A 27,981-nucleotide genomic window follows, 5' to 3' on the forward strand; every position below is an offset into this window, starting at 1 on the left:
AGGTAGAAATATGGTGTTTTTGCTAGGAGATTTTAACGCCCAGGTTGGTAGAAATAGGGATAGATGGTATCCTAGCCTAGGTAAATTTGGTATAGGAAAAGAAAACAGTAATGGCTATAGACTTTTGCAGTTTTGTAGGTATAACAACCTAGTTATAACCAATACGGTGTCTGGTAACAAAATGGCCCATAAGTTGACATGGTATTCATGTGATGGTAAGACAGCAAACCTTATTGATTATGTTATTGTAAACGGAAGACTAGCAGGAACAAGATACTAGGGTGTATAGGAGTACTGTTATTGATGTTAAAAGTAAAGATCACCATATAGTAGTGTCTAAGGTATATTTAAAGCTGAAATTTCGGAAGGGTAGCTACCTCCCGGAAAGTTATGATATTGGTAGACTCCAGGATGAAAATTTGAGAAAAACCTTCCAGGAAAAGTTGAATACTAAAATTGAGAGTTTAAAATTTGACAATGTGGAAAATGGATGGAATAATTTTAGAAAAACAATTTGTGAAGTTGCTTGTGGTGTGTTAGGGAAGAGTGCTGAGACTGCAACTAGGAATATTAGTGAAAAAGCTTTATGTTTATTAGAGAGTAGAAGGGGTTTGTACAAGAATTATCTGAGTGATAGGTCGTATGAAAACAAAAGAAAAATTTAAAAAATCGAGGAATTTTTAACTTAAGAACGGGTGACCGGATCTTAATGAAATTTGATGTTTAGAAGGAACTCGTGTCTCAGAGCTCTTATTTAAAATCCCGACCAGATCTTTTGACATTGGATAGGGTTGGAGTGGGAAACCGGAAATCTTGGAAAACGCTTAGAGTAGAGAAATCAGGATGAAACTTGGTGGGTAAAATAAGCAATTGTCGTAGATACGTGATTGACGTAACTGTACTGGATCCACTCTCTTTGGGGGAGTTAGGGGGTGGGGTTCAGTGCTTTGGCGAGTTTGGTGCTTCTGAACATGCTAGGACGATGGAAATTGGTAGGTGTGTCCGGTAGCTGCGCAAATTGACTTGATAAAGTCATTTTCCCGATTAGGCCATCTGGGGGGCTGGAGGGAGAAGAAAAAGTAGAAAAATGAGGCATTTATAACTTACGATTGGGTGATCGGATCTTGATGAATATTTATATAAGATTAGCCATTAAACAGCTCCCTATGATTTTCCAGTGCCCAGCTATCTGAGTTGAAAAAAACGGAAAAAATATGACCTTGATGTAGAATATCGTGGTTGCAGCCACTTTTCTTGATTCTCAAACCAATATATTTTCCTCGTTATTCAAGCCAAGGGGCAGTTAGTTTCCTCTATAGGGGTATTGGACAAGACGGTTCTAATAGTGTACTTCTTTTTTTTTATCTGACTTTAGTTTTAGGAGTTATGGGTTATTTTGTTGTTGTTTTTTTTTACTATGGAACTTGATCGTCTCTTGCTAGGCTGCTACCCGCTGCAACTCGGATGACTGCTTTAAGAATCAGATTCTCTCTCAAAATCCCAATTGTCTTGTTAAAATGTCAAGTGAGGTGTTATTCGACTCTTTTTGTTTAAGGTATACGACGAAATTGCTCCTCATTTTAGTGCGACGAGACACACTCCCTGGTCTGGCGTCACTAAATTCTTATCAGAAATTGAAAGTGGATCGGTTTTGCTAGACGTTGGATGCGGCAATGCAAAATATTTCGGGCTCGGGCGAAACATATTCGAGGTAATATCTTCCAGAATTTCTTTCTTTCTCATTCTTTCTGTTCTCTTTCTTTCAGTTCTGTCTATTCTCGTCTGTCGTTTTCTCTTTCTTTCTATTCTTTTAATGGATATGCTTTGCTAGGTGTTGGAAGCGTTTATACAAAAAGTCTTTGGGTTGGAAGCAATATATTCGAAGTGGTGTCTCACCGATTTTCTTCCATTTTATTGTCTTTTTTTTTTTTGCTTTTCTTTTTCCTAGATCTGTTTTGCTAGACGTTGTATTCAGGTATGCAAAACATTTTTAGCTTGAAAGGTGTATATTTGAGATGATTTTTTTTTTCTAGACGTTCGGTGCGTCAGTGCAAAATATTTTGAGCTTGGAAGATATATTTGAGGTGAAGTCTTTCGGATTTTTCTTCTGTTTCTCTGTTAAAAAAAAAAAAAAAAAAAAAAAAAAAAACAAAAAAAAAAAAAAAAAAAAAACAGAAAATCCCTGGGGAAATTTGGATTTAAATTTTGAACAAAAGGGACCTATATATTTAGTTATGGAGTTTTCAGTAATAGTCAGCGCCGATTTAAGAACAAAAAAACAAAAGGGCGTAAAAACCTGGCAAAAATTAGCTATAGATTCATGGCGGAGGTATGATCTATTCTTATGCAATTTATACACATAATTTTGTGGGTGGTTTTACCCTCCTATATTCGTGGCACCAGGTATAATTAAATATCTGATTTGTCGCTAGTTCTTATCGAGTTTTTTTTAGGTCTGTTGAATCTTCTTTTTAAAGAGTCAACAGAGAAACTCTTAGGGATAGCTTCCCGAGGAATATTATTCCATATCGAAGTGCAACCTCGGATGAAGCTGTTCTTCAAATTATCGGCTTCCCAGCCTCAAGATAATTGGACCGAGCTGTATGCCTTTGTGTCAGTCATGTTGGTTGGATAATCGGTGGCATAATGCCAGAAAGCTCTAGAGAAAGAGGTGAATTTAAGTACTTGTTGAAAACAGCCATCGACGCTACATCAAACCTCTCACCAACAAACTGGAGAGAGTCATGGGGAAAGACTATTCTGCCCTTTTTGGACTTTTAGAATGGAACTAACATTGTTTCTGGACCACCAGCATACAGTGGGAATCTGTAATGGGTCTCATGCAAGACTTGTAAAGTGGGATGATCGATCTAAGTAATAGAAGGTTTTAACAGGGTGATCTGCAAATTTCTTGTGCAGGAGGTTCTTACCTGATCGAGGCGGGTTATCTAAAAGACCTCTGTAGAAAATTGAATTCTGAGGAGACAAGATTTGTTGACATTCTTCGTAGCTTCGTTCAATAAGAGGAAGTTGGGGTGTATGGGGGTACTTTTGATCGGAAGATCATCAGCTCTTTTATTTTTGATATATTGAATGTGGGCATCCAGGCATCAGACCACTTTCCAGCCTCCAAAAGATCTGTCTCTAGTGGCAGGGATGCTGTTATTGGGTCTTCATGTTTTGGAATGACTAAATGTGTTGTGGTGTCATTGGCAAATTGAAGCCCAGGACTGGAAAGGTTATCCCCCATGTTATTTATGTTATATACAAGTATATATATATATATATATATATATATATATATATATATATATATATATATATATATATATATATATATATATATATATATATCAGGTTTTGCTGCAGTTTCTCCTGAAGATGTGTTGGTAGCCGTGGCAATTATCGTACTTAACTTTTAAATGTTTTTTACCCTTCCTTAACGCATTTTAGAGAAGGGTCTTTTGGGATAATCTCTATTTGACATGGCGCAATAAGTTTAATATCGCTTTTTTTTATCTTTAAAAAAATTTTAGACAGGTTTTTTTCGGTTGACCCATTGTTATCATAATAACTGAATATACACTGTGCCATAGATTTTTTAAAACTGTGCCATACTCTGCACATTATGTGCCTTACTGTGCGAAAACTGTGCACAGTTTATCACGAAAGCTATGGTATAAAGAATTTAGCATAAAGATCTAACATAAAGATTTTCTGTAGTAAAGATCGTTTCCCAGGTAATGTTAACTTAGCATGGTTCCTTAGAACCAAGAAAGCAAATAATTTTAGTAGCTGGAAAGATGGCTTTACACCCCAGTGTGATTACCTTTGTAATAATTATATTTTTTATGGAGGTGGGTCTCATTTGCTTCCGTTGACTCACTGAGTCGAAAATTTTGGAATTTTTGTCCAATTTTTGTGATTTTTTTTTCTTTAAAAAGATCTGACAGCAAGCAGCTTAATCAGGAAGGTATTCCTCTGAGAAATACGTGGGAATAAACAAATTGTTATGTTTGAAAATCTACGCACGGGTTTTTTTTCACCTTCAAAAGAATCCTGCGCTTTCTCTAGTGTCATATCTTTTCAGTTTGTTTTTGCTAATTTTTCATCCTTTTTTCCTTTTTTTTGGTAATACCCGCTTTTGCCAAAAACTCCATAGCGTCTCTATTTTCGTTTTTAATCTCTTCCCCTATATGGAGGTCTTTTTCATTAAAAATTTAATTCTCAATTTTTCATAATGTTTCAAAATAAATATGATTGTGCAAGTTTCCCCTTAACAATACACACAGTCAGATTTCAATATCCTCGGTATTTAAGGATTCGAAGAAAATATACGATCTTGAAGGCCGTTTACAAGCTGTGTACGTACCTGAAGCACACAGATATCAACATATCTTTTTTTTCATCACATAAATCGTGCATCAAAATAGTAACTCATTCAAATGAAAATGTATCCTTTCATCACAGTCTGGCACTTGAAATCATCTTTTACAAATTGCAGTTGTATTGGTATAAAAATAAAAGTACAATATACAAATAAATGTATAAATGTACAAAAATGCAAATATTTGTGCAAGAATACAATAAGGGTTCCACTCCGCTTTAAATTTGATTCAAAAATTTTTACTTCGGGTAACACATTTTGTGCGTTTTTTCCCATCGTTAAATTAAAGTGTAATTTAAAAAAAGGAAATATAATTCATCTTCATCTTGAATTTTCTTCAGTCTCTTTTTGTGAATCCAAGAATTTGAAAAAAAAAATTATTATCGCCAGAGAAAAAAATTATTATCCTATTCTTTCGTGCTAAAAAGTGGGCTTTTATTCTATTGGTTTATTGTTGTAGCAGATTTTCGTAAGCCAATCAAATTAGCCCTTGTGCATATCTCAAAAAGGGATGCCAGATATTTGTTTTTTTTCTACCTGTTGATTTATTTACCTGTACTTATTATCTCAAATTTTGAGCAAGCAAAAGAACCCAAAATTTCATTGGTTCTTTTTCATAAAATTAATAAGCCAGTAAAAAGACCAGTAAGGTTTTGAATAGCAAAATTGTTTTCAAGTAAGCTCACTGTTTCTCTGTATTATTACTAAACTTACCGTTATTTATTTGAATAAAGATTGGCTGTGATAGGAGTGAAGGCCTCCTTCAGATTGCCCACGGGAGGGGCTTTGAAGTATTTTCCGCGGAGTGTCGTTCCCTCCCATTTCGCTGTGAAGCTGCGGATTACATCATCTCCATAGCCGTAATTCATCACCTGGCAAATAAGGTAAGCCTATTTTAGACGTTTGTATCTTTAAAATACAGGAATTTTGGTAGCATCCTTATTATTTATTTGAGTTCATCAATTGCCAAATCGATTCAATCGAAATTTAAAAGTAAAATTTAAAAAATTTAAAAGTAAATTTTGACATCAGTGCCAAAGTAATTGATTGACTCAGTTTTCAGCATTCTCGATGTTCTGAGGGGGCTGTGCAAGATTTCACGGAAAGTATTGTTGTTAAATTCGTAGATTTAATGCTTAATCTGTTTATGCTTTTTCTTTCTTGGTATTTTTTTGTTGGGGGGGGGATAGACTTCCGCTCCCCAAATAAAACAAAGTTACATAAAAATATCTATGAATTCGTTATTCTTAGGCATAAATAAATTCTGAAGTTTATGAAATAATTATATGCGGTGTTTTTTCCTGAAAAACGCTGAATTTTTTTTTTTATTTTTCTGAAAAACGCTGAATTTCATATGAGGTTGAAGCCTATTTTATACTTTGATACAAGGTTCTGGGGATGCTGCTGAGCGGATCCAAGATTTTGTACCTCTACAACGTAGTATGTGTGTTGTTTTAATTTTTAAAAAAGTTTCAAAATATCGCTTCAATGGCAATGTTCTTTTATAACGTTATAAGTAAATGTAAAGATTGCACTGCATTTTGTCGTGAAAGAACTAAACAGTTCCAATGAACAGAGACTTTTCAAGATATTGTTGAAGAAGTTCTCATTTGCTGGAAATGTTGATATTTGAAAGCTTTATTTGGTTTATTGAACTGGGTCCATGTTTTAGGATCTGTTTTAGGATACAATACCCATGATAAACCGTATGCTGGATAGCTACAAAAATACTAAAACTAAAAATCAAATTTGAAAAAGGAAGCTTCTTTGGTCTGAAAGTTTCCGTGCTCGACTGGAAGGTTTCAGATATATAATTTATAAATTAAACGAAAACTTACCAAGTTTGAAGTTTGATTGTAATTCTACTCCAAAGAAGGAGCGCCAGCGTAGCTGAGAGTTCAACTGAGATAGACGGGTGCAATCGCCTCAATTGACCAAACCAAACCAGTGTTTTAAAGTCGTTGTAGTATGCGGTGGTTAAGCTCATGATGAAACGCTGAGAGTTCAACGGGAAGGGAAATTGGGAGGGCAGTTGAACTCTCAGCTACGCTGGCGCTCCTTCTTTGGAGTAGAATTACAATCAAACTTCAAACTTGGTAAGTTTTCGTTTAATTTATAAATTCTACTCCAATAGGAGCGCCTTAGCTTCGCCTCGAGTTAAACTGAGATTTTAAAGTTCAGCATGAGCTAAACCAACACTAATGACCAATAATAGCCCTATTCAATAAAAAGAGGCCGCTGTACAAAATTTCATTTATAGTAAAATAATTCAAATATAACAGAATGCGATGAGTGACTTCAAAAACAGATAACTGTTTTTCACTTTCAATTGGTTTATTATAAAACCTTGCAAACGTTTTAGCATTTGTCCAGCCTACATATCTTATGATTTGGTCAACATCAACTCCTCTTGCTTTAAGGTGGGACGTTGAGGCAGACCGTGTGCTATGAGCACCGTAAACACTGGTATCTATACCTGCAAGAAATAATACTTTTTTTTTATCCATCTAGAAATAGATGACTTGGACGCAGCGGTATAAGGCTTACGATATGTAAGAAAAAGTGCGTCGTCTCTATTCAGGTATGACGTCATTCTAATATACCTAGCTAAGTGCGTCACCGGACAAAGGGACGACTCTTGAAAAGGTCGAAATTTAACTACTGATTTGTGGTTTCCCGGTTTCGTTGTTTTTAATAGCACATTAATTTGAAAATCAAAACTTCCATCGTCATTATTTATCATATTATTAAGTGACAAACTGGCCAACAACTGAACTCTTTCACAAGCCGATAGAATCAATAAAACCGCTAATTTTTGTGTTAGTGTCTTTAATTTAAGGTTTTCGATATCCCAAACTGGCAATCTAAATAGATCGAATACACATTTTACATCCCAAATACTAGAAATCTTGGGTAGGCTAGGCCTTCTATTAAAGACACCTCTCATGAATTTCTTAGTGATGTGATTACTGCCTAACTGAAGGCTTGGTAAAATTGCGGATAAAGCACTCTTCGCAGTATTAATAGCACTGTATCCAACACCTGAGTAAAACAGTTCCGTAAGAAAGGTCAAAGTCTCCGGTACAGTTGCCTCCAAGGCCTGGATTGTGTTTCTTCCACAAAAGTCGATCCATTTTTCAATGTAAACCCTGTACTGACGCTTAGTTGAATCCCGCCATCCATCCATGATAATATCGACTGTGGAAGGAGAATATCCTTGGTGGTGAAGCCCTTGCCGGAGACGACACAAGCCGCTAGGCGTAACGTTTTGGACAATGGATGGTGTAAGGTCGGTTTCTGTGGAAGAGACAAAGTAAAAGTATCATTTGGTAAAAGTATAGGACTTCCTATTAAGAGCTTTAATAGTAAGGGATACCAAACTTGTGTGGTCCAGTTTGGGAAAATCAAAATACCAGTTGCCTGATCTGTCTCTACCTTCTGAAGGGTCCTCAGAAGTAAGCTAAATGGGGGAAAGGCATAAAAGAAATGAGGCTCCCAACTCATTGCAAATGCATCTACGAAAAAACATTCTGGATCTGGTTTCCAAGAAACAAATGGTTTAATCTGAAAATTTAATCTGGTAGCAAACAGATCAATATCTATCGACTGACATACCAACGAATTCAAAATAACGAATATTCTAGAATTCAATTTCCATTCTTTTTCATTATCAAATTTTCGAGATGCTTTATCCGCGATATTAGCAACTCCTGGCACATGCTCTGCAGATATCCACCCTTTATCCTGCAATACTAACTGCCAGATCCTATTTGCGAAATAGTTACACAATTGAGATTTTGTTCCTCCCATTTTATTTATATAAGCTACTGTGGTTATATTATCTGAACGCAGCCTGACATGAATGCCCTTAATATCCTGAGCAAAACACTTTAATCCCAGATAAACGGCCTTCGTTTCTAAAACATTGATGTCAAATCCCTTCTCTTCTGAGGACCATTCGCCTGTGGCTGTTTTCATGGAATATTCATCCACGAGTGCCCAGCCTAATTTGGATGCATCACTACACAAATATTTGTCAATTGACCTAGGTTCAATTGCTTTAGACGCATGGTTGGCAATGTTCAACCACCAATGCAATTCGGAAATTACATCGGATGTTAAAGTTAGCCTAGCCGCAAAATCACCCTTCGCGTGCTTTAGTGCTTGAATTTTCAATGATTCCGCTTTCCGGTAATATAAAGGCCCTAATTCCACTGCTGGGAAGGTTGAAACAAGAACACCTAGAGTTTCGGCCAAATTTTGAATCGTAGTCGATTTTTGACGGAGAACTTTTGAAACTGAATCTAGAACCTTTTCAATTTTTCTTTCCGGCAGGGAAATACACATTAATCGCGAATCTAATAAAAAACCCAGAAATTCTATTCTTTGACTTGGAATGAGAACTGACTTCCCCGGGTGAATTACAAACCCCAGCTCTGACAGTAATTTCACTGTTTCATAGACATTGTTTTGACATTCTAAAACTGACCTTCCCAGAAGAAGGGTATCGTCTAGATAAACAATTGACATATAACCTTTTCGTCGAAGAAGGGAGAAAACGGGTTTCATAAGTTTCGTGAGAACCCTTGGGGCAGATGATAAGCCGTTTGGCATACATGTGAAAGCATAATAACAATCTACTTCAAAACAAAGCCATAATTGATACTCAAAATCAACAGGGCATGAATAATAAAAGTCAACAAGGTCAACAGAGGCCATATAACAATTTTTTGTCATTAAAAGAACCGCAGACTGAACACTTTCCATTTTAAAATGGTAATATTTAATACTTTCGTTTAGTTTTTTAAGATTCAAAATAAACCGAGAAGACCCATCTTTCTTTGGGACCGTAAAAACGGGAGAAACACAAAGTATTCCTTTTATTCTGAACTCGGGTACTTTAATAATAACTCCTTTATGCAATAAAATATAAACTTCTTTTCGTATAGCCTGCATTTCTTCAGGCGTAAAACTTTTGTTTTTTGTTACCAAAGCTTTTAATGGCCTTTTCTCGAATTCAATCTTATAGCCTGAAGCCACAATATTCAAAATATTCAAATCACTTGTTATTGATTGCCATTTTGAGATAAACTTACTAATTCTCCCTGCTTTAAAATTATCAACCAAATGTTTGGACTGCCTATTGAAATTTACAACAAAATCATAAAACTCAAGGTCAGGGTATGTTAAATGGTACATACCACCTATTTGCGATCCCTTTTCTGAAAGTTCTGGAATTTCGACCTCTCCTGACGGACCTGGTTCTGCTTTTTTCGATAGAATGGACGGGGAGCCTCGTTCTGCCATCGGCGATAACGGTAGGCCCCCCTTGCACTTTTTTGGTCTTCCAAATGATTTTTTCAAATCCGCCACGGATTTGGCTTTGGACGTTGTTTTTGCAACATCTTTGCCAAAAAGAAACTCCGTGACTTTGACTTCGGGAGCGCATAAAGCGGATGCCACCATGGGATCTGGGCTCAACTCGAATTTCATCGCATGGCGTCTTTTTAGACTTAAATCATAATTGGTGAGGCCAAGCATGTGAACTGCATCTGTAAGGTTTTTAACAACCTTTTCTTTGATATGCTCATTTTCGAGCTCAAGAACATCATTTACTGCCTCTAAAACACAAAAGGTTGAGTGAGCAATTGTCCGCTGCACTTGAAGTGCCTTAGCATCCCTCTGCTTAGCACGTGCTGAGAGAGTGGCCCAAATCTCACTATTCACCTTGGGAACAACAATTTTATCTGTATTCGCAGGCCTAGGGTGGCGCTCAAATAAATCTTTTAGCTTCCCTATTTCCAAAGGCTCGGAGAAAGCTCTATTTGCAACTTTGGCAAGTTTTTTATGGATCTTGGGACCCTCTTTGTTACCAGAACGTCCCTCAGAAATCTTTTTGAATAGAGAGTCATTTGACGTGTTTTCTTTTAATCTTTTATCTTTTCGCTTTTCCGGAGAAGCCTTCCGCTTTTTGTCATGGATTTTTACGGGGCTCACAGAGCCAGTTCTTATGGTTCTAGAACCTATTTGTGGGCTCCGAGAGCTAGATTTGTCATTCCTAGAACTAATTTGAGGGCTCCGAGAGCCATATCGAGCATGAGTTTGAAACTCTGGGCTCCGAGAGCCACTATTTGTTCTATGATCACTATCACTCTCACTTGAGAGTATTCTGCGACGCGAATGAGCTTTATTTCGCCTTCCACGTTCATAATCTTCATCAACTAAACTGTCCAATAGTCCAATCACTATTTCACTGTCACTCATTATTCAATTTGGTCTGAATCAAAGCGAATGCGAACGTCAACTGGTTTGGTTTGGTCAATTGAGGCGATTGCACCCGTCTATCTCAGTTTAACTCGAGGCGAAGCTAAGGCGCTCCTATTGGAGTAGAATTAGTACATATCTTTCATCCATATAATTAGTGTTTTTTTCTTATCTTTTCATGTAATTGTTACTCTGTTATTTATCCACTGAGCGCTTGGTAACGTTTTTGGGGGGTTAGTTTTCATTTAATTGATTTTTTAAAATAAATTTTAACTGAATTGTTATTTGTGCATTAAAAAAAAAAATTAGAAAATCCATATAGATATAATATCAAGAAATGAGGTAAAAAAAGGCAGTAAGAATGGAGCATGGGTCTTTACAATCTTACCCGCGGTGTTGGTACGGCATGGGTCTTACCGACAGACGCTTCTATCAGGATGTGCAATGGGGAGCTGGAGGCCAGCCATCCTGTGCTTTCGCATACCCTTACTGTTTGTCTCCCCCAGATTTCTCCAAGTACATCTTAAGAGCTGGGTTGACTCTTGCCCGGCTTGCAAAGTCTCTCAAACCCCTATCCTTAAGGACAGAAGCTATCCAGAAATAATATTGTAATCATCATAAATTTGGCTTTAGACAGTATGCTCGACTTCCTTTAAGGGTTTATATTATACACTAGATGTTGGGGTGGCGCTTCGCGCCACCCCAACACCTAGTTGGTGGGGGGGCTTCGCGCCCCCCAAGCCCCCCCCGCGCGCGTAAGTCGTTACGCGCCATATTAGTTACGCGCCATTGTAGTTGTGTCCCTGTGTCCCGCCTGTGAATAGATATATATATATATATATATATATATATATATATATATATATATATATATATATATATATATATATATATATATATATAATATATATATATATATTATATATATATATATATATATATATATATATATATATATATATATATATATATATATATATATATATATATATATATTTATATATATATATATATATATGTATATATATATATATATATATATATATATATATATACATATATATATATATATATAAATATATATATATATGCATATATATATATATATATATATATATATATAATATATATATATATATATATATATATACATATATATATATAAATATATATAATATATATATATAAATATATATATACATATATACATATATATATATATATATATATATATAGATATATATATATATATATATATATATATATATATATATATATATATATATATATATATATATATATATATTGTTTTTAACTACGTAAAACTTGCGAATATACAATATTCTTCGCTATCCCATTGTCTGTGCACATAAATAGATTGTCAGGTTTACTGACTCTTGAACATGCAACATATAATTGTCCATGGGAAAAACAATCCGTATTCAGATCTATATCTCGTTATTCTAATGATGTGTCCCTATGTCCCGGTCGTCTCCCGGTCGTCATTTGTGTCCCGGTGTCCCAGTTTGTAATTTCTCTTTGATTGTCCCGGTCGTCATTTATATTCCGTGTGTCCCGGTGTCCCGGTCGTCATTTGTGTCCCGGTGTCCCGGTCTGTACTTTCTCTTCGAACAATCCCTGTGTCCCGGTCGCCATTTATATATCTTCCCTGTGCCCCCGGCGTCCCTGTTGTAGTTGTGTCCCTGTGTCCCGATCGTCATTTATATTCCCTGTGTCCCGGTGTCCCAGTCTGTAATTTCTCTTTGAGGTTTCCGGTCGTCATTTATATTCCCTGTGTCCCGGTCGTCATTTGTGTCCCGGTGTCCCGGTCTGTAATTTCATCAGTTGACAAACATGACGTCAGTCGACAAACAACTTCATGACGCATACAGCTCAATCCTTATAATGACGTCAGTCGACAAACATGACGTCAGTCGACACACAAACATGACGTCACTCGACAGACATAACACACAGACAACTTATTTTTTTATATATAGATCTAATAAATGTGAGTGATAAATTTATAAATTGCAAGTCTTTTAACGGATCTAGGGCAAGTTGTTGAAAGTGTCAAAGCGTATTTTAATTGTAAAATTTACAGTATGATTTTATTTTAGGCCCGTCGTTTAGCTGCTTTAACAGAAATGGCGCGAGTATTGAGGCCAGATGGCCGTTGCCTCGTGAGTGTTTGGTCCAAAGATCAAACAAATACGAAATACTTGCAGGTATTTGTATCTAATTCTTACTCTTTTTATTCAGAAATTTGACATATAAAGTTGACTTGGTGAACTGATCTAGTTACTATAGTTAATAGTTACTAGTTACTATAAGTTACTAAGGGCAAGAGTTCGCTCTTTATTATATCGTTTGGTACTATAATTCTATTAATTTTTTTTTTTAATTACAAAAGGTTTTCTACTATAATCATGACATCATAACCAATGTCATCAGAGCTAACGTAATAGTATAGCGTTTTTCTATTTACGTCATAGTTCTAATAGAACTATGACGACATTCATTACCTAGGATATGAAAACGCAGTTCTTTATAAAAACATTGGCTTTGTTTTAAATGAGCTTTTTTTAATTACAAAATCACGCCGAGATGACAGAGATTTGACATATAAACTTAACTTTATGAACTGATCTGAGGTGGCTCGTCGCAATCTCTTGCAACCATAGGAGCCTCGTATTCATCCTCCTGCCATGAAGATGAATATAATAAGATAAATTGAAGAAAAATGTATCCTCTCCCGATCTTCTAGGACCATTATATTGATACGATCACACATGGGAAAAGAACAAGAAACAAATAAACACGTATCCGTCGTAAGGAGAGTTGTGAAGGAAATAGGAACTTAGTGATTGCTGGTAAAGAGTGAAGCTTTGAGTAGTTTAGAGTGGAGGAGGAGAGTGCGCAACCGCTTAGTAGTACCTAGTAGTAAAATTCTTAGTAGTAGTAAAATTCAATAATTTTTTTTTCAGTTTAACTATTGTAGTTACACGATAAAATTTGGGGATGGCGATTGATTTGGAATGATGAAGCTCCACTCTCTTTTTCTTAATATTTCAGGGAATCAAATCAGTTTTACAGTTTTCTAAGTATATATTACTTATGAAAGACTTTGTATTTTATCTTTGAACTCTTGAATAAATTTTGAATTATTAACAGTAATTTGTCCCTTATTAAAAAATTAAATAAAAAAAACTAGTTTTTTTAGCTGAAAATAAGGAGCGAAATTAAAACTTAAAACGAACAAATATTACTCCGTATATGAAATGGGTTGTCCCCTCCGCAATCCCTCGCTCTTTACGCTAAAGTTTTCAATTGTCTTAAAAAGTAGAATTGTGGCAAAGAGTCAAACTTTAGCGTTAAGAGCGAGGGATTGCGGAGGGGACAACCCATTTCATATACGGAGTACTTTCTGTTCGTTTTAAGTTTTAATATCGCTCCTTACTTTCAGTTAAAAAAACTAGTTTTTTTTTAATTTAATTTCTGAACGTTTTTGAATTAATGCATTTTTGATTTTGGTTCTCCGCACATAGATTATTAAAATGAAATTTGCATATTAATTCTTTTTTTGGCTAAATGGCCTTCTCTTAGTTTTGATCAGACGATTTTGAGAAATAAGGGGTGGGGAAGGAGGTCTAGTTGCCCTCCAATTTTTCGGTTACTTAAAAAGGCAACTAGAACTTTTAATTTTTAACGAACGTTTTTATTAGTAAAAAATATACGTAACTGAAGAATCAATTTACGTAACAAACTTTTATATTCTTATATTTTTTATTATGTATATGAGGGGGTTTGTCCCCTCATTAATACCTCGCTCTTTACACTAAAATCTTAAGTTTTGTCCCAATTCTTTAAGAATGACCCCTGTCATTCTTAAAGACAAAGTTTGTAACGTGCAGCCCCTCCCCCAGGGACTGTGGGGGAGTGAGTCGGAACAAAATGGCTATCTCAAAATTTTGATCCGTTGACTTTTGGAAAAAATGAGCGTGGGAGGTGGCCTAGGTGCCCTCCATTTTTTTGGTCACTTAAAAAGGGCACTAGAACTTTTCATTTTTGTTAGAATGAGCCCTCTTGCGAAATTCTAGGACCACTTGGTCGATACGATGACCCCTGGGAAAAAATAAAAATAAAAACGCACCCGTGATCTGTCTTCTGGCAAAAAATACGAAATTCCACAAAAAAGCAATTATGTAAACGTTGCATGTATCAAACAGTTCGTGGTAACGAACTGTAGTAAGGAGCGACCCGGCTCAATAGTAAACGAAACTCTAAAAAACGGAATTTTGATACTATAAGATACATCAAAAGAATCGAATTTTCATGCTGATTTTAAACATATGAGTTTCATCAAATTTAATCTTTGTCATCAAAAGTTACGAGCCTGAGAAAATTTGCCTTATTTTGGAAAATAGGGGGAAACATCCCCTAAAAGTCAAAGAATCTTAACGAAAATCACACCATCGCATTCAGCGTATCAGAGGACTCTATAGCAAAAAATTATTTGACCTCAGTAAATTATCATAAACTAGCTGTTGGGGTGGCGCTTCGCGCCACCACAACACCTAGTTGGTGGGGCGCTTCGCGTCCCCCCAAGCCCCCCGCGCGCGTAAGTCGTTACGTGCCATATTAGTTACGCGCCATATTAGTTACGCGCCATTGTAGTTGTGTCCCTGTGTCCCACCTGTGAATATAGATAGATTTATATATGTGTTTCAAACTACGTAAAAATTGCGAATATACAACATTCTTGGCTTTCCCATTGTCTGTCCATATACAAAGCCGTATGTACTAATAATGACGTCATATGCAAACGCTCTTTTTACAAACAAACAAACATGCATACACACAACTCGTTTTTATATAGATAGATAGATAGATAGATACAATACAAATTAACTACGTAAAACTTGTGAATATACAACAGTCTTCGCTGTCCCATTGTCTGTGCGTATAAATAGATTGTCAGGTTTACCGACCCTCAAAGATGCAACATACAATTGTACATTGGTAAAGCAATCTGTATTAAGATCTATACCGCATTTTTCTAGTGATTGCCCTTGAGCTTTGTTGATGGTGGTTGCAAATGCTAATCGAATTGGGAATTGCAATCTTTTAAATTGAAAAAGCAGATCCGTTGGAATCATGGGAATGCGAGGAATAAGAACAGCCTCACCCTCATAAGGCCCTGTCAAGATTGTGGCATCTATTAGGTTTTCCATTGTTTTTTTTTACGGCAAGTCGCGTGCCATTGCAAAGCTTTGGTGGGTTGATATTTCTTAAAAGTATTATTGGTACGCCTATTTTTAGTTGTAGCAGGTGTGGTCGATACCCTGAAGGATCTATGAAATTTAAAAATTCAGATGGATAATTAACCGCTTCATTTGGTTCCGAAATACAAATTAACAGCGTAAAACTTGCGAATATACAACATTCTTCGCTGTCCAATTCTCGCTGCATATAAATAGATTGTCAGGTTTACCGACCCTCGAACATGCAACGTACAATTGTCCATGGGAAAAACAATCAGTATTAAGATCAATACCACATTTTTCTAATGATTGACCTTGAGCTTTGTTAATGGTGATTGCAAATGCTAATCGAATTGGGAATTGCAATCTTTTAAATTGAAAAGGCAGATCTGTTGGAATCATGGGAATGCGAGGAATAAGAACAGCCTCACCCTCAAAAGGCCCTGTCAGGATTGTGGCCTCTATTAGGTTTTCCATTGTTTTTTTTACGGCAAGTCGAGTGCCATTGCAAAGCTTTGGTGGGTTTATATTTCTTAAAAGTATTATTGGTACGCCTATTTTTAGTTGTAGCACGTGTGGTGGAAACCCTGAAAGATCTATGGAATTTAAAAATTCAGATGGATAATTAACCGCTTCATTTGGTTCCAAAACTGTGTCGACTGACTTGTAAAGGACTGCCTGGTCTTGAATCTTGGTCAAAACAATATTGTTGATTTCGTGGACGTCTATATTTTTGGGTGCGAGAATCGCTCTTTCACTTAGCCATTTATTATTTTTATAATTTTTTAGAATATTCGGAAATACTTTTTCAATCAATTCATTTTTGGACGTCACTAAATTACAGAAATCAGCAGGTAGTTGTATACGTCCTGAAATTGAGTCTACTGGGAGCTTTCCGTTTCCCATTGCCAGCAATTGATCTGAAAATGTTTGACCAGAGTCATCGTTTTGCAATCGGACACGCATATTTGTAGTTAATTTTAATGTTTTTACGTGTGCCCATAAATTAGAATTTTTCAGGCAAGCATTCATTTCGTCTGCAGGAGTTGATCTAGGTATTATAGGTAATGTTTGCCTGAAATCTCCCGCAAGCAATATTAAGGTGCTGCCAAAGGGTTTCGACTTCCCTCGCAAATCTTTCAAGCATTGATCCAGAGCCTCGAGCGATTTTTTGTGTGCCATTGTGCACTCATCCCAAATAATAAGTTTGCATTGCTGCAATACTTTACTCATCCCAGATGATTTGGAAATATTGCACGTGGGAGTTTCTGTAGAATGCAAGTTCAGAGGCAATTTTAAAGCGGAATGAGCAGTTCTTCCACCAGGCAGCAATGTTGCAGCTATTCCGGACGACGCAATTGCCAACGCTATATCATTTTTAGATCGAATTGATGCCAGAATCAGTTTTATCACAAACGTTTTACCAGTACCTCCTGGCGCATCCAAAAAGAAAATTTCTCCAACGTTGTTATCGACACAATGCATTATCGTATCATAAATGTCTTTTTGTTCCGACGTTAACTTGGAAATGTTATTTTGTACATACGACAATAGATCACTCGTACTGTAACTTTGTTCACGATTCAATTCTACACATGTCGAAACAGCAGCGATACGGTTAGGTGAAGGCATTCCCAAATCCTGAAGAGGTTTGTTTGCCATACTTATGCACAAATCTTATATAACAACTAAAGTGTAGTTATAAATTTCTGATGTAAAATCAAAAGTCATGTCTGACGTCTCTAACTGTTTTTGATGAAGTATATCTTCGGACATTTTTGACTTATATTTTTCCCATAACTCTGTAGGAGCTGATGGAGAGCAAGTTGTTAAAATGATGCCAAACAATGCACGAATTTGACTTGGGGTTGACGTTTCGCACGCGTCATTGATGCAGTTATCCCAGTGTTGGTCATTCTCCAATAAATTCAGAGCTTGGCATGCACTACGGTAAGTGTCATGTATAGTACCATTTACAGTCCTCAAATACTCAAAGGATGTCGGACCGGGTACATTCACCAAAAGCAGGCGTAGAAAGAAGCATTCATGTTGATTGGGGTGAACGGTGTAGAGCGTCTTCCTATCGTGGTATCTTTGAAGATGGTAGGTTGGCCGTCGACTGACTTACCCTGTTTTCGACGTTCAAATACTTTATTTTTATTATTCCACGTGTAATACGAAGGCACTTCAGTATACAGCAGTTTTTTTGCAAAAGAATCATTTTTGCAAAGCGAAAAAAAAGCTGTTAATGTTGTATCCGGTGGATTCAGGACTCTTTGTTGCACGTTGGTTTCCGTGAAATAAACACGTTGACCATTCTGTAAATGTACCGCTAAGTGAACAACAGCTGGACTACGTTCATGTATCGGAAATGAAAGAATTCGCCAAACAGCTTCATTACTGTTTATGTATCTTCCAGCCTGATATTCTACGATTTCATCGAAATCTTTGATTTCGGACTGCAAGCCAAAAACTGCCATGTCACTGCCTTTGTTGACGTATTTACATATGTATTTGATTGCCTTTACGGAGTTACAGTATTCAACGTTTATGTGTGCATTAAATGTTTTTGATAATAATGGGGAATATGGAACAACCCACTGGTTATCTACTTCGATGGTGGTACCTTTACGCTTCTTTATTATTGCTGTTTTACCGCCATCTTCAGTAGATCTTCTTCTATATTGTGGGTAACCATCATTGCCAGTAATTGTTTTGGGTACTAAAAGTCGAGGATATTGCTTTGTGCACCTTCCTTTGGCCATGCATGGTGAATTTTCGTTCAGTGCACCGCAAGGTCCATGTATCATATTTTTTACAATAATATCATGTAACCCCTTATCGACATTTTTATCAGGTATTTCAGCGGAAATCACATCATCAATTTCGTTTGAAGTAATTTTTTTATGTAGCCAGATTAGTATATGTGCGTGTGGCAAACCTCGTTTTTGCCATTCCACTGAGTACATCCAGCATCGCACTGACCCAAACACTTCATGTTTTACAAGGTAGTTTATCAGTGATTTCAACTTTTGCCGGAAGACACGTGCCGTAATGTCATGCCTATGAACCGCCGATTGTCCTTGAAGTAAAAGCTGCAGTATCTCGTCCCAAGATTGATTACATGTAAATGTAATAAATAAATCTGGACGACCATAGAGACGAACATACGCAATAGCATCTTGAGCATATTCATGCATATGACGGGGACTGCCAGCATATGACGAAGGTAAAATTGTTAATCTTCCAATGTTTGTGGTATTACCGTCATTTATAACTGCATCTCGCAAATGAATATATTGTTCAGAGCGGAGCTTGGTCTGATTCAGGCGGATATATAGCAAACGTTCTGATTCAATTTTAGCATACATATCCACGACAAATTGGTGAAACAATTCACGGCATTTTAAAATATAATTTTCTTCATCCTGCCGAATCATTAGTCTATAGGAATAATAATGCATTGCACTGCATTTCTTATTCATTTCTTTGTTAGTGGCTGGATTCATCAATTTAATATTAAAGTGATAGCCGTCGGTTCCATCCCAAAAAATGATAGGATATTGTAGGGCATCGTAGCATCGATGAGTTTCAGCAATTCTTAACAACTGAGCGTTTCGCTTATGTAGAATAATATCTCGAGGTAAAAACTGATCACCGACCATAACGATTGCCACTTCGTCGATAGTCGGAGCATTGTATCTACGCACATGTTGGCCAGGAGGCGTTTTGTCAGCGGAAACAACAATTTTATGAGTATCAGTAGGCATCAAATCGATGGCTGTTTCGAACAGACGCACTAAATTATTATTTTCGTGGAAAAGATGTTGCAATTGGGAAACGATTGTCCTTTCAACGTTGGGAGAAATTTCGCAACGTGCATTCAATTCAGAATTTCTATCACTGATGAAGTACAATTGTAAAAATTTATGATTCTCGCCTGAGAATGGTAGAAGGGACCCTGCTTTATGATAAATTTGCCCTTTTACTTTGAAAGTAGACATAAATTGATCTGGATTTTCGATTTGGGCTCCAAACGACGTCATTTGGAAACATGAGTTGTATTGTCTGATTTTTGACAAAAAACGCTTAGATTCTGACGTAGTTCCAGTAAGGAAAGTCTTAAATGGCTCTGGTGGTGCAGCCAATAGAGGAAGTTTAACTTTTCCTGAGGCGCAACACATTCCCATTGTTTCACCATTGAATTTCAAGGCCTTGCAATAGGGACAAATTTTAGACATTGTCCCGATTTGAACACATCTACTCAAGCTATAATCATCGACTGGGTTGTACCTGAATGCCAGGCGATAACTTTCAGATTGCTCTGATTCCTCGGCACGCTTTCTTTTCTTACTTTCTCTATCAGCAGCAAGCCTGATTTCTTGCTGTTCTTGTAATTCCTCGGCACGCTTTCTTTTCTTACTTTCTCTATCAGCAGCAAGCCTGATTTCTTGCTGTTTTTGTGATTCCTCGGCACGCTTTCTTTTCTTACTTTCTCTATCAGCAGCAAGCCTGATTTCTCGCTGTTCTTGTAATTCCTCGGCACGCCTTCTTTTTTCACATTCTCTTTTAGCAGCAAGTCTGCTTCTGCGTTGCTCTGGTAGTTCCTCGGCATGCTTTCTGTTCTTTCTTTCTCTATCAGCCTCAAGTCTGTTTCCCTGCTGGTCTTTTGATTCCTCGGCACGCCTTCTTTTTTCACTTTCTCTTTTAGCAGCAAGTCTGCTTCTGCGTTGCTCTGGTAGTTCCTCGGCATGCTTTCTGTTCTTTCTTTCTCTATCAGCCTCAAGTCTGTTTCCCTGCTGGTCTTTTGATTCCTCGGCACGCCTTCTTTTTTCACTTTCTCTTTTAGCAGCAAGTCTGCTTTCGCGTTGCTCTGGTAGTTCCTCGGCACGCTTTCTTTTCTGACTTTCTCTATCAGCAGCAAGTTTTTTGGCATAGACTCTTTGAGCATCTTCATCAGTCATTATAAACTTAAACATTAATAGATTTCTACGCGAACATATGTCTTATATAACTTGAATGACGTCACCTTCAAAGCAAAAATGACGGCAACTAATTTCATGACGTCAGCCGAAACATGACGTCACCTGATCCACAGATCCACAGACAGACAGACAACTTATTTTTATATATATAGATTGAGTTCAATCCAAATTCACCTGTATCTCTGTTGATGGAATTATTCTTGAATAATTTTTTTTTTAATTTCGATTGTTTCCCTGAAAATTTGCTTTAAACCTTGGTCCCTAGAAATCAAAGAAACATTTTCAAACAAAATAAAATGATTCGGAAAATTAAAGATATGTTCCGAGAGGGCCGACGTGAAATCTTCAGGTTTGGTATTTTGCTTTAAAGACGATGAAATAGAATTATGATGTTGTAGCAATCTCATTTTTTAATTCTGGTTAGTACCAGAATTTAAAATTTATAAATTTAGAATTTTTAAAATTTTTAAAAGAAATTATATTCAAGAATAATTCCATAAACAGAGATACAGGTGAATTTGGATTGAACTAATTTATGATAATTTACTGAGGCCAAATAAAGTAAATATTACCTCACCTAAGAGCTATGACCTCTGTCCGCGTAATATGTCAAATAATTCTAATGAACTGGAACCGAAAAGGTCAAAGAGATTTGCCTCGGCTGTTGCATTGAAAAAAATAAGAGCAATAAACTATATGTAATTAGTTTATTAGGTATAAATTTTGTTTATTTTTATTCATGTCTTTTAGTTTTACTGCTGATGATGAACACTGTATATGTGTTCGAAATATCCAGTTAAATAATTTTATATCTATTCACTGTCAATAAAAAGGTTTCATCCCTATTTTGAACTGTTTTACTTTCGTCATGGAAAGGCAGTGTGGTCTTCGAAGTTATCTACATTTGGATTTATTTTAAAAAAAACTGTACTATATTTATTTTTAAGATACTAATAGAGATTTTAATATTTTAATAGTGATTTTAATATTTAACATATTACCTTAATCCCGAGTATAATCAAATCTCTAAAAAGTAATATTTAAGACATAAGATCCCAACTTACAACAGCTATCTTATAATAATATACCTTGACGGGCCGCTAGCGGTTTGAACCAGTAAATTCTCCCTTTCTGCTTTGTTGCCAAGTCGTTGTAGTGCAATTAAGGAAATATTTACACGTGACAACAATGGTAAAATCGTTCAGTACATTGATACTGGTTTTTTGTCAAATGTTTTGTTGTTGTTATTTTTTTAAACATGGGTACTAAAGTATCTTACTACGTATATTGTGAGAATTATGCGGTCTGCAATGTTACAACAGTAATAATGACATTGGTCCACAAGTAGCCTATGGGAATTTGAGCCCGAATGTCTTGGGAGAAAGATATCTTTGGGATAGGTCTTAGTTCATTATTTTCCTCATAGGAATTTCGATAAGCACTTTGAAAAGCTACTCATATTCATCAACGTGTAAATGCGAATAAATATAGTGTATAATATGAATATGTATATATTCTTTAAATAATTATATAATATACTTTTTAACACAATGTATTGTAATATATATATAATAAATATAATGTAAGAAATATATAAATAATTTACTATGATGATAATGATAATATTGTATAATATAATGTTTAATAAACACAATATTTTGCATTTATTGCTTAGATTTTACTCCTTTTCTGAATTGATTGCTTCTCTTGCTTTGGATTTAAGATCAAGCAGAACTTGCATGTATTCAGGGGTATATTAAATTCGAAAATAGCTCTGCAGATGAATAGGATTGAGCAAACATATACTTTCTAGAGTCACATTATGGTTCTTGGGGAATAAAGGCAAATATGTTAGATACTTTCCAGATAAACTGTGCAAGAATACTTTTTCATAGCAATCATTTGGATGATCGTTTATCATACAGCTGACTTACTTTTTGCTCTCTGGGGGATCCAGAGTAGACAGTTGTGACTCTTTGGCTCCAGTCTGAACAGTCCCGTGCAATCGTGACTGCTTCTTTGAGACCAGTATCAATCATGGAGAGGTACTGGTAAGGCTATCTTTTCCGTGGGTAAGCCTCCATGCGCAGAGGGGTTAAAGGTTGAATATAGTACTAGTGGGCGTCTCTGCTGGCATACAGACAGGTTATTCCAACTACCGTAGGGCTCATGTGGTGAGCTGACAAGACTTGAGGTCTGATTTGTTAGTGTCAACAGTCGGGTATTTGAAAGAATGTACCAGCTGGTCCCTTCGATGTGTCTCAAGAACTTTGTTTGAACAGTTGGTGGTTCGAAAAATTTGGTTCAATACAACTGTCAAAAGAAATGAAAGAAAATCTTAGATACATGAAAGGTCATGAAAAACATCATGTTTTACGGATAAGTTCCCAAAAATCGTACTCGTTAGTGATCCAGTGGGGGCCAAGCGCGACGTAGGACTTTTTTGACTAGGATGAGAAGATTTCATCAGAACATATTCAGAGGGAGTATAATCTTAATGGGAGGGAATTAAGGGTGAAGCTCTGAACAGAGTAGGGCGAGGAGTCGTACCTGGAGCTATGTTACCCTAAACCGGCTTGGTGCTGTGATAAGTTGTTAGTAGCAGTTGTAATACTAAAATGCATGAACTCCGGAAGAGTAACTTTCGAATAATTGTCTCGCTGGGTTGGTGACTAAGGTTTAATCCCTTACTTCAGTTATGGTATTTTAAACAATTATATGGTGAATTTATATGGTTTACAATTATATGGTGAGTACTCTGAGAGCATTGAAAAAAAAATAGACCTGATCCACTTCAGCGCTGAAAATCAACAAAACCGTGATTCTTATATTTATGGAGCGCGATACTATTTTAATTAGTTGAATGGTAATTAGGATAAGATCATTAATAAAAAGGAGCGCCATCCATCTCTGTCCTCTCTCATGGTCAGGTCAGCTAGGAGCTTATAGGGATCTTTTACAAGGCCAACTTATCAAAATTCTTCTAACAGTACTACTACTACTACTAGTAACTCACCGCAGCACCAAGCCACCTGAGGCCAACACAGCTACGCAGGCTCCTCCTCCATCCCAATCTGTTCAAAGCCTCCCTCTTTACTCCCTCCCAGGAAGTTCCTATTTTCTTTAAATCTTTCTTTATAACATCCTCCCACCCCAGACGAGGACGACCTGCTTTCTGTTTAGCCCTAGACGGTTGGCCGAAAAGGAAAATCTTCGGCAATCTATCGTCCTTAATCCGCAGAACTTAATGCACATTCTGAAAATAAGAGCTTCAAACCTCTACAGTAGGGTTCTCTGATGTTTTGTAGGCAGGGAGAAGGGCAGAAGCCACAAAGGGTGTATTTTAATGCCGAAAAATTATAACTTTCATTGAACCTTCGGATATATATAGAATTACTTCTAGGAATCTAGGGGAGGTGGAGGGAGGGTAGACTTTAATGTTCAATCATTCTTAATCTCCAGAAATATTTCTGATCTACGTCTTTATTATGGAGTAAATTACATTAAACCCCAAAATGAGCAGAATTTATTCCTTGTAGGAGGGGGGCTGCCTTCGGAGGATGCTCATTCTGTCATAAGTCGATAGTTCTAGTCCCTTTTATAAAAGTCGGAATGCATAGGAGACAAGCCAGCTCCTGTCATACAATCTTTTTATATCTAGCCCTTAGGATATTCGATCAATATTTCGAGGCAACGATTTTGTACTTTCTCTCGGCTGCTCAATTTAGCATGTGAGGGAATTTTCACTGGGGAAAGTGAGGAGAACTATCCGGGAAATTTTTTTTCCGGGGGATGTTTACTCTTGGGGGGAGGGGTTATAAGATCACTATCTTTTTGTTCGGGTCAAATCTTAATCAGATTATCTGCTCCACTAGCCCTCGTCTACTTAGTTTAACCTTATTATATTTTTTAGGAAAGTCGAGATCCTGAGGAAGATAAACATGGAGAATTCAGTCTTCCAATCCATAAGAATAGGACTCAATTCCTTCATGCTGATGTCCTAGTTCCTTGGACTTTAAGGACCAAAGAAACACCATTGGAAAGTTCACCTGTTTATCACAGATTTTATCATGTTTTTGAAGGTCCTGAATTTAGAGCACTATGTGAAGCGATTCCCTCAATCAAAGTCTGCACTATATTCCAAGAACAAGGAAATTGGATTGTGATATTTGAAAAACAATAAAGAATGAACTTCGATTGCTGTATTGTTGATAAAGGTCTGCACCTGAAATAAGTTCAAGAACTTAAATATAAAAACGGGAGTTGTATCCAGCTCAAGATAAATATAATAAACTATCCTAGGAGGAGGTTTTCTTAAATTAGTTAAGCTTAATTCGTGGGCTGTTTTCATACTCCCCCGTTAAGGACCCTCCGCCGAAAACGAAAACTTGTGTCAATTAATTTTTTTAGAACTTTTTTAAGAATTTCTCCGTTAATGACCCTCCACCGAAAACATAACTTCTGTCAATTAATTTTTTAAGAACTCCTTTTTTGGGAACTTTTTTCAACAAATTCCCCGTTAAGAACCCGCCGCCGAAAACGGAAACGTGAGTCAATTAACTTTTTAAGAACTCCTTTTTTGAGAACTTTTTCAAGAATTCCTCCGTTAAAGGCCCTCCACCGAACTCCTTTTTTGACAATTTTTTTAAAAATTCCTCCGTTAAGGGCCCTCCACCGAAAACGTAATTTCTGTCAATTAATTTTTTAAGAACTCCTTTTTTGGGGACTTTTTTAAGAATTCCTCCGTTAAGGATCCTCCACCGAAAACGTAACTTCTGTGAATTAATTTTTTAAGAGCTCCTTTTTTGGGAAGTTTTTTAAGAGTTCCTCCGTTAAGGACCCTCCGCCGAAAACGAAAACTTGTGTCAATTAAGTTTTTAAGAACTCCTTTTTTTAGAACTTTTTTAAGAATTCCCCCGTTAAGGACCCTCCGCCGAAAACGAAAACTTGTTTCAATTATTTTTTCAAGAACTCATTTTTCGAGAACTTTTTAAGAATTCCCCCGTGAAGGATCAATTAATTTTTTAAGAACTCTTTCCCAACTCCCCTGTTAAGAATCCTCCACCGAAAACGGAAACTTATTTTATGTCAATACATTTTTAAGTATATCTGCTAAAATTAAATAGCAATCAAGTGACAAAATTATAAAGATGTTAATTTTATTATTTTTTGTTACAACTGAAAGACGTTAGTTTTGAGATTTCGAAACATTTTGGAAAGCTAATATAGCGGCTTTTTTTCTCGAGGCCTTCGAATCAAAACACGTTTAATTATGATTTATAACTTGCTTTCTACATTTATGAACGAAAATATTACACGTTTGTTCAACATAGTATGCTCTTTTGGGAGTGGAAAAAGAATATTTTCAAAACTGCAGGTGTCAAAGATTTCGAGCGAAGTTAGAAAAACCGTTTATTTTCTCTTCTTCATTGCTAAATCACAACTCCGCCGTTTCCTTATATTACATCCTAGAAAAACTGATGGCTAGAACTAAAAACGTTTTCATAATACCTCCAGTTTTTTTTATAGCTTTTCTTGGAGGAATTAAGGCTCTTTGAGCGAACTGAACACAAAATCCAACCAGGTTATTCACACTATTTTAGAAAAAAATTGCGCATTTTCTGCAGTAATGGAAATTGAAAGCCCTGCTTTTTACACCCACCCTAACAGTCAAGTAGCTTGAAAAAATACTTCTTTTTAAAACCACGTTTTACAAATGGACTAAAAATAGAAAAATAAGTTTTTCAGTTCTAAAAAATAATTTTGATATATATACTTCAAAATTTTCTGAATGTTGTGAACTCTTTTACTTAAACTTGTAAAAAATTTCAAAAAATTTAAACGTGGTGCCCATATCCAGTCAACTGCCTATTGATATCTAACTATTTACAATACAGGCATAATCTTATGAATACAATGGATGACAGATTCACAGTTCTTTATTAAAGTAAAATGCGTGCCACGTTTAAATTTTTTAAAATTTTTGCAAGTTTTAGTAAAAGAGTTCAAAACATTTAAAATATCCAGAACATCCTTCATATTAGCATATTCGTATATTGTCGACACATTTACTTGAACTACGCGAAAGAGAACGGTCGTGCCTTATATAAATCTCAGAATTAGTTAAACAGTAGCCAATATATCAATATACCTATATAATTGCCAACACATTTGTTTGTACTAGTTGAAATAGAAACGTTATGGATTACCTAAATCTCAGCATTAACTAAAATGATTGCCTACACGTCAAAATATTTGAAAGCATATATTATTAAATCATAATAAACTTGCATTCTAAAATTACAAAAAAGAAATTAATAAATAAGGTCAGGAAGGTTCAGCACTTGAATTGTTGGTTCTGGAGTCTTTCCGCAGTTCGTAAATTTGAATGTAGCTCTCTGTTAATGTAATCATTTGGGGTAGAATTTCTGTCACATGCAAATCTTGCATTTCGAACCATTTTCCACTTGCCTATCAATGGAAAAAGTAAATAATATATTCGATAGTAAAAGGTCTTATCATAGAGACAGTAAACAGAGTTTGCAAGAAAAACAAGTTGCACTAAAAACCTGTTAGTTCTTTCATCTCGCTCTAAAAAAAAAAAAAAAAAAAAAAAAAAAAATTTAGGTTCTCTGTTTTCAACCCAGCGAAAGCTTAAATTGTTCTCATCAAAGGATTCCAAGCGTGTTGGACACGAACATTCCACAATAGCATGGTTGAACACAGGTTTACAAAAAGAAAATTTAGGTTCTCTGTTTTCACCCCAGCGAAAGCTTGAAGTGTTCTCATCAAAGGATTCCGAGCGTGTTGGACACGAACATTCCACAATAGCATGGTTGAACACAGGTTCTAAAAGACCCGAACACGGGTGCTCAAAACGAAAGTCTGCACAACCTGTGTTTAATTCCATGTTGAATGCGGTGGCGAGAAAATAAGGCTTTTTACAGGCTAAAAATTTAACAGTTATCTAAACTGATCTAATTTTGACAAAAAAGCGCATAATTTTAATTTGAACAAATTTAATTTAACAATTTTTACACAATACAGTTTGTTATGTTTTTACGAGTCGGACAATTTTTTT

The 27,981-nt window shown here is 36.0% G+C and overlaps 3 protein-coding genes across 3 annotated transcripts in view; 1 reads left to right on the forward strand and 2 right to left on the reverse strand.

Annotated features, from left to right (window-relative positions):
* The window catches only part of LOC136036724 (alkylated DNA repair protein alkB homolog 8-like), a 65,670-nt gene extending 40,573 nt beyond the window's left edge, over positions 1 to 25,097 (forward strand). Inside the window, exons 7-10 of the mRNA XM_065719072.1 lie at positions 1,556 to 1,711; positions 5,122 to 5,271; positions 12,772 to 12,879; positions 24,814 to 25,097. Of these exons, the coding sequence (XP_065575144.1) occupies positions 1,556 to 1,711; positions 5,122 to 5,271; positions 12,772 to 12,879; positions 24,814 to 25,083 (684 nt within the window). The 3' untranslated portion in view covers positions 25,084 to 25,097. The remainder of the gene's footprint in view (positions 1 to 1,555; positions 1,712 to 5,121; positions 5,272 to 12,771; positions 12,880 to 24,813) is intronic.
* LOC136036636 (uncharacterized) lies at positions 6,858 to 10,744 on the reverse strand. Its single transcript, XM_065718935.1, has 2 exons — positions 9,589 to 10,744; positions 6,858 to 7,684 (listed from the first exon to the last, which is right to left on the reverse strand). Exons 1-2 carry the CDS (start codon positions 10,649 to 10,651, stop codon positions 6,858 to 6,860), a joined length of 1,890 nt encoding a protein of 629 aa, XP_065575007.1. The 5' UTR covers positions 10,652 to 10,744.
* Positions 25,098 to 27,152: 2,055 nt separating the features above from the next.
* The window catches only part of LOC136036725 (ubiquitin carboxyl-terminal hydrolase 39-like), a 65,390-nt gene continuing 64,561 nt past the window's right edge, over positions 27,153 to 27,981 (reverse strand). Inside the window, exon 10 of the mRNA XM_065719073.1 lies at positions 27,153 to 27,371. Coding sequence (XP_065575145.1) covers positions 27,228 to 27,371 — 144 coding nt within the window. The 3' untranslated portion in view covers positions 27,153 to 27,227. The remainder of the gene's footprint in view (positions 27,372 to 27,981) is intronic.

This window comes from Artemia franciscana, chromosome 15 (genome assembly GCF_032884065.1).
Source record: "Artemia franciscana chromosome 15, ASM3288406v1, whole genome shotgun sequence".
NCBI lineage: Eukaryota > Metazoa > Arthropoda > Branchiopoda > Anostraca > Artemiidae > Artemia > Artemia franciscana.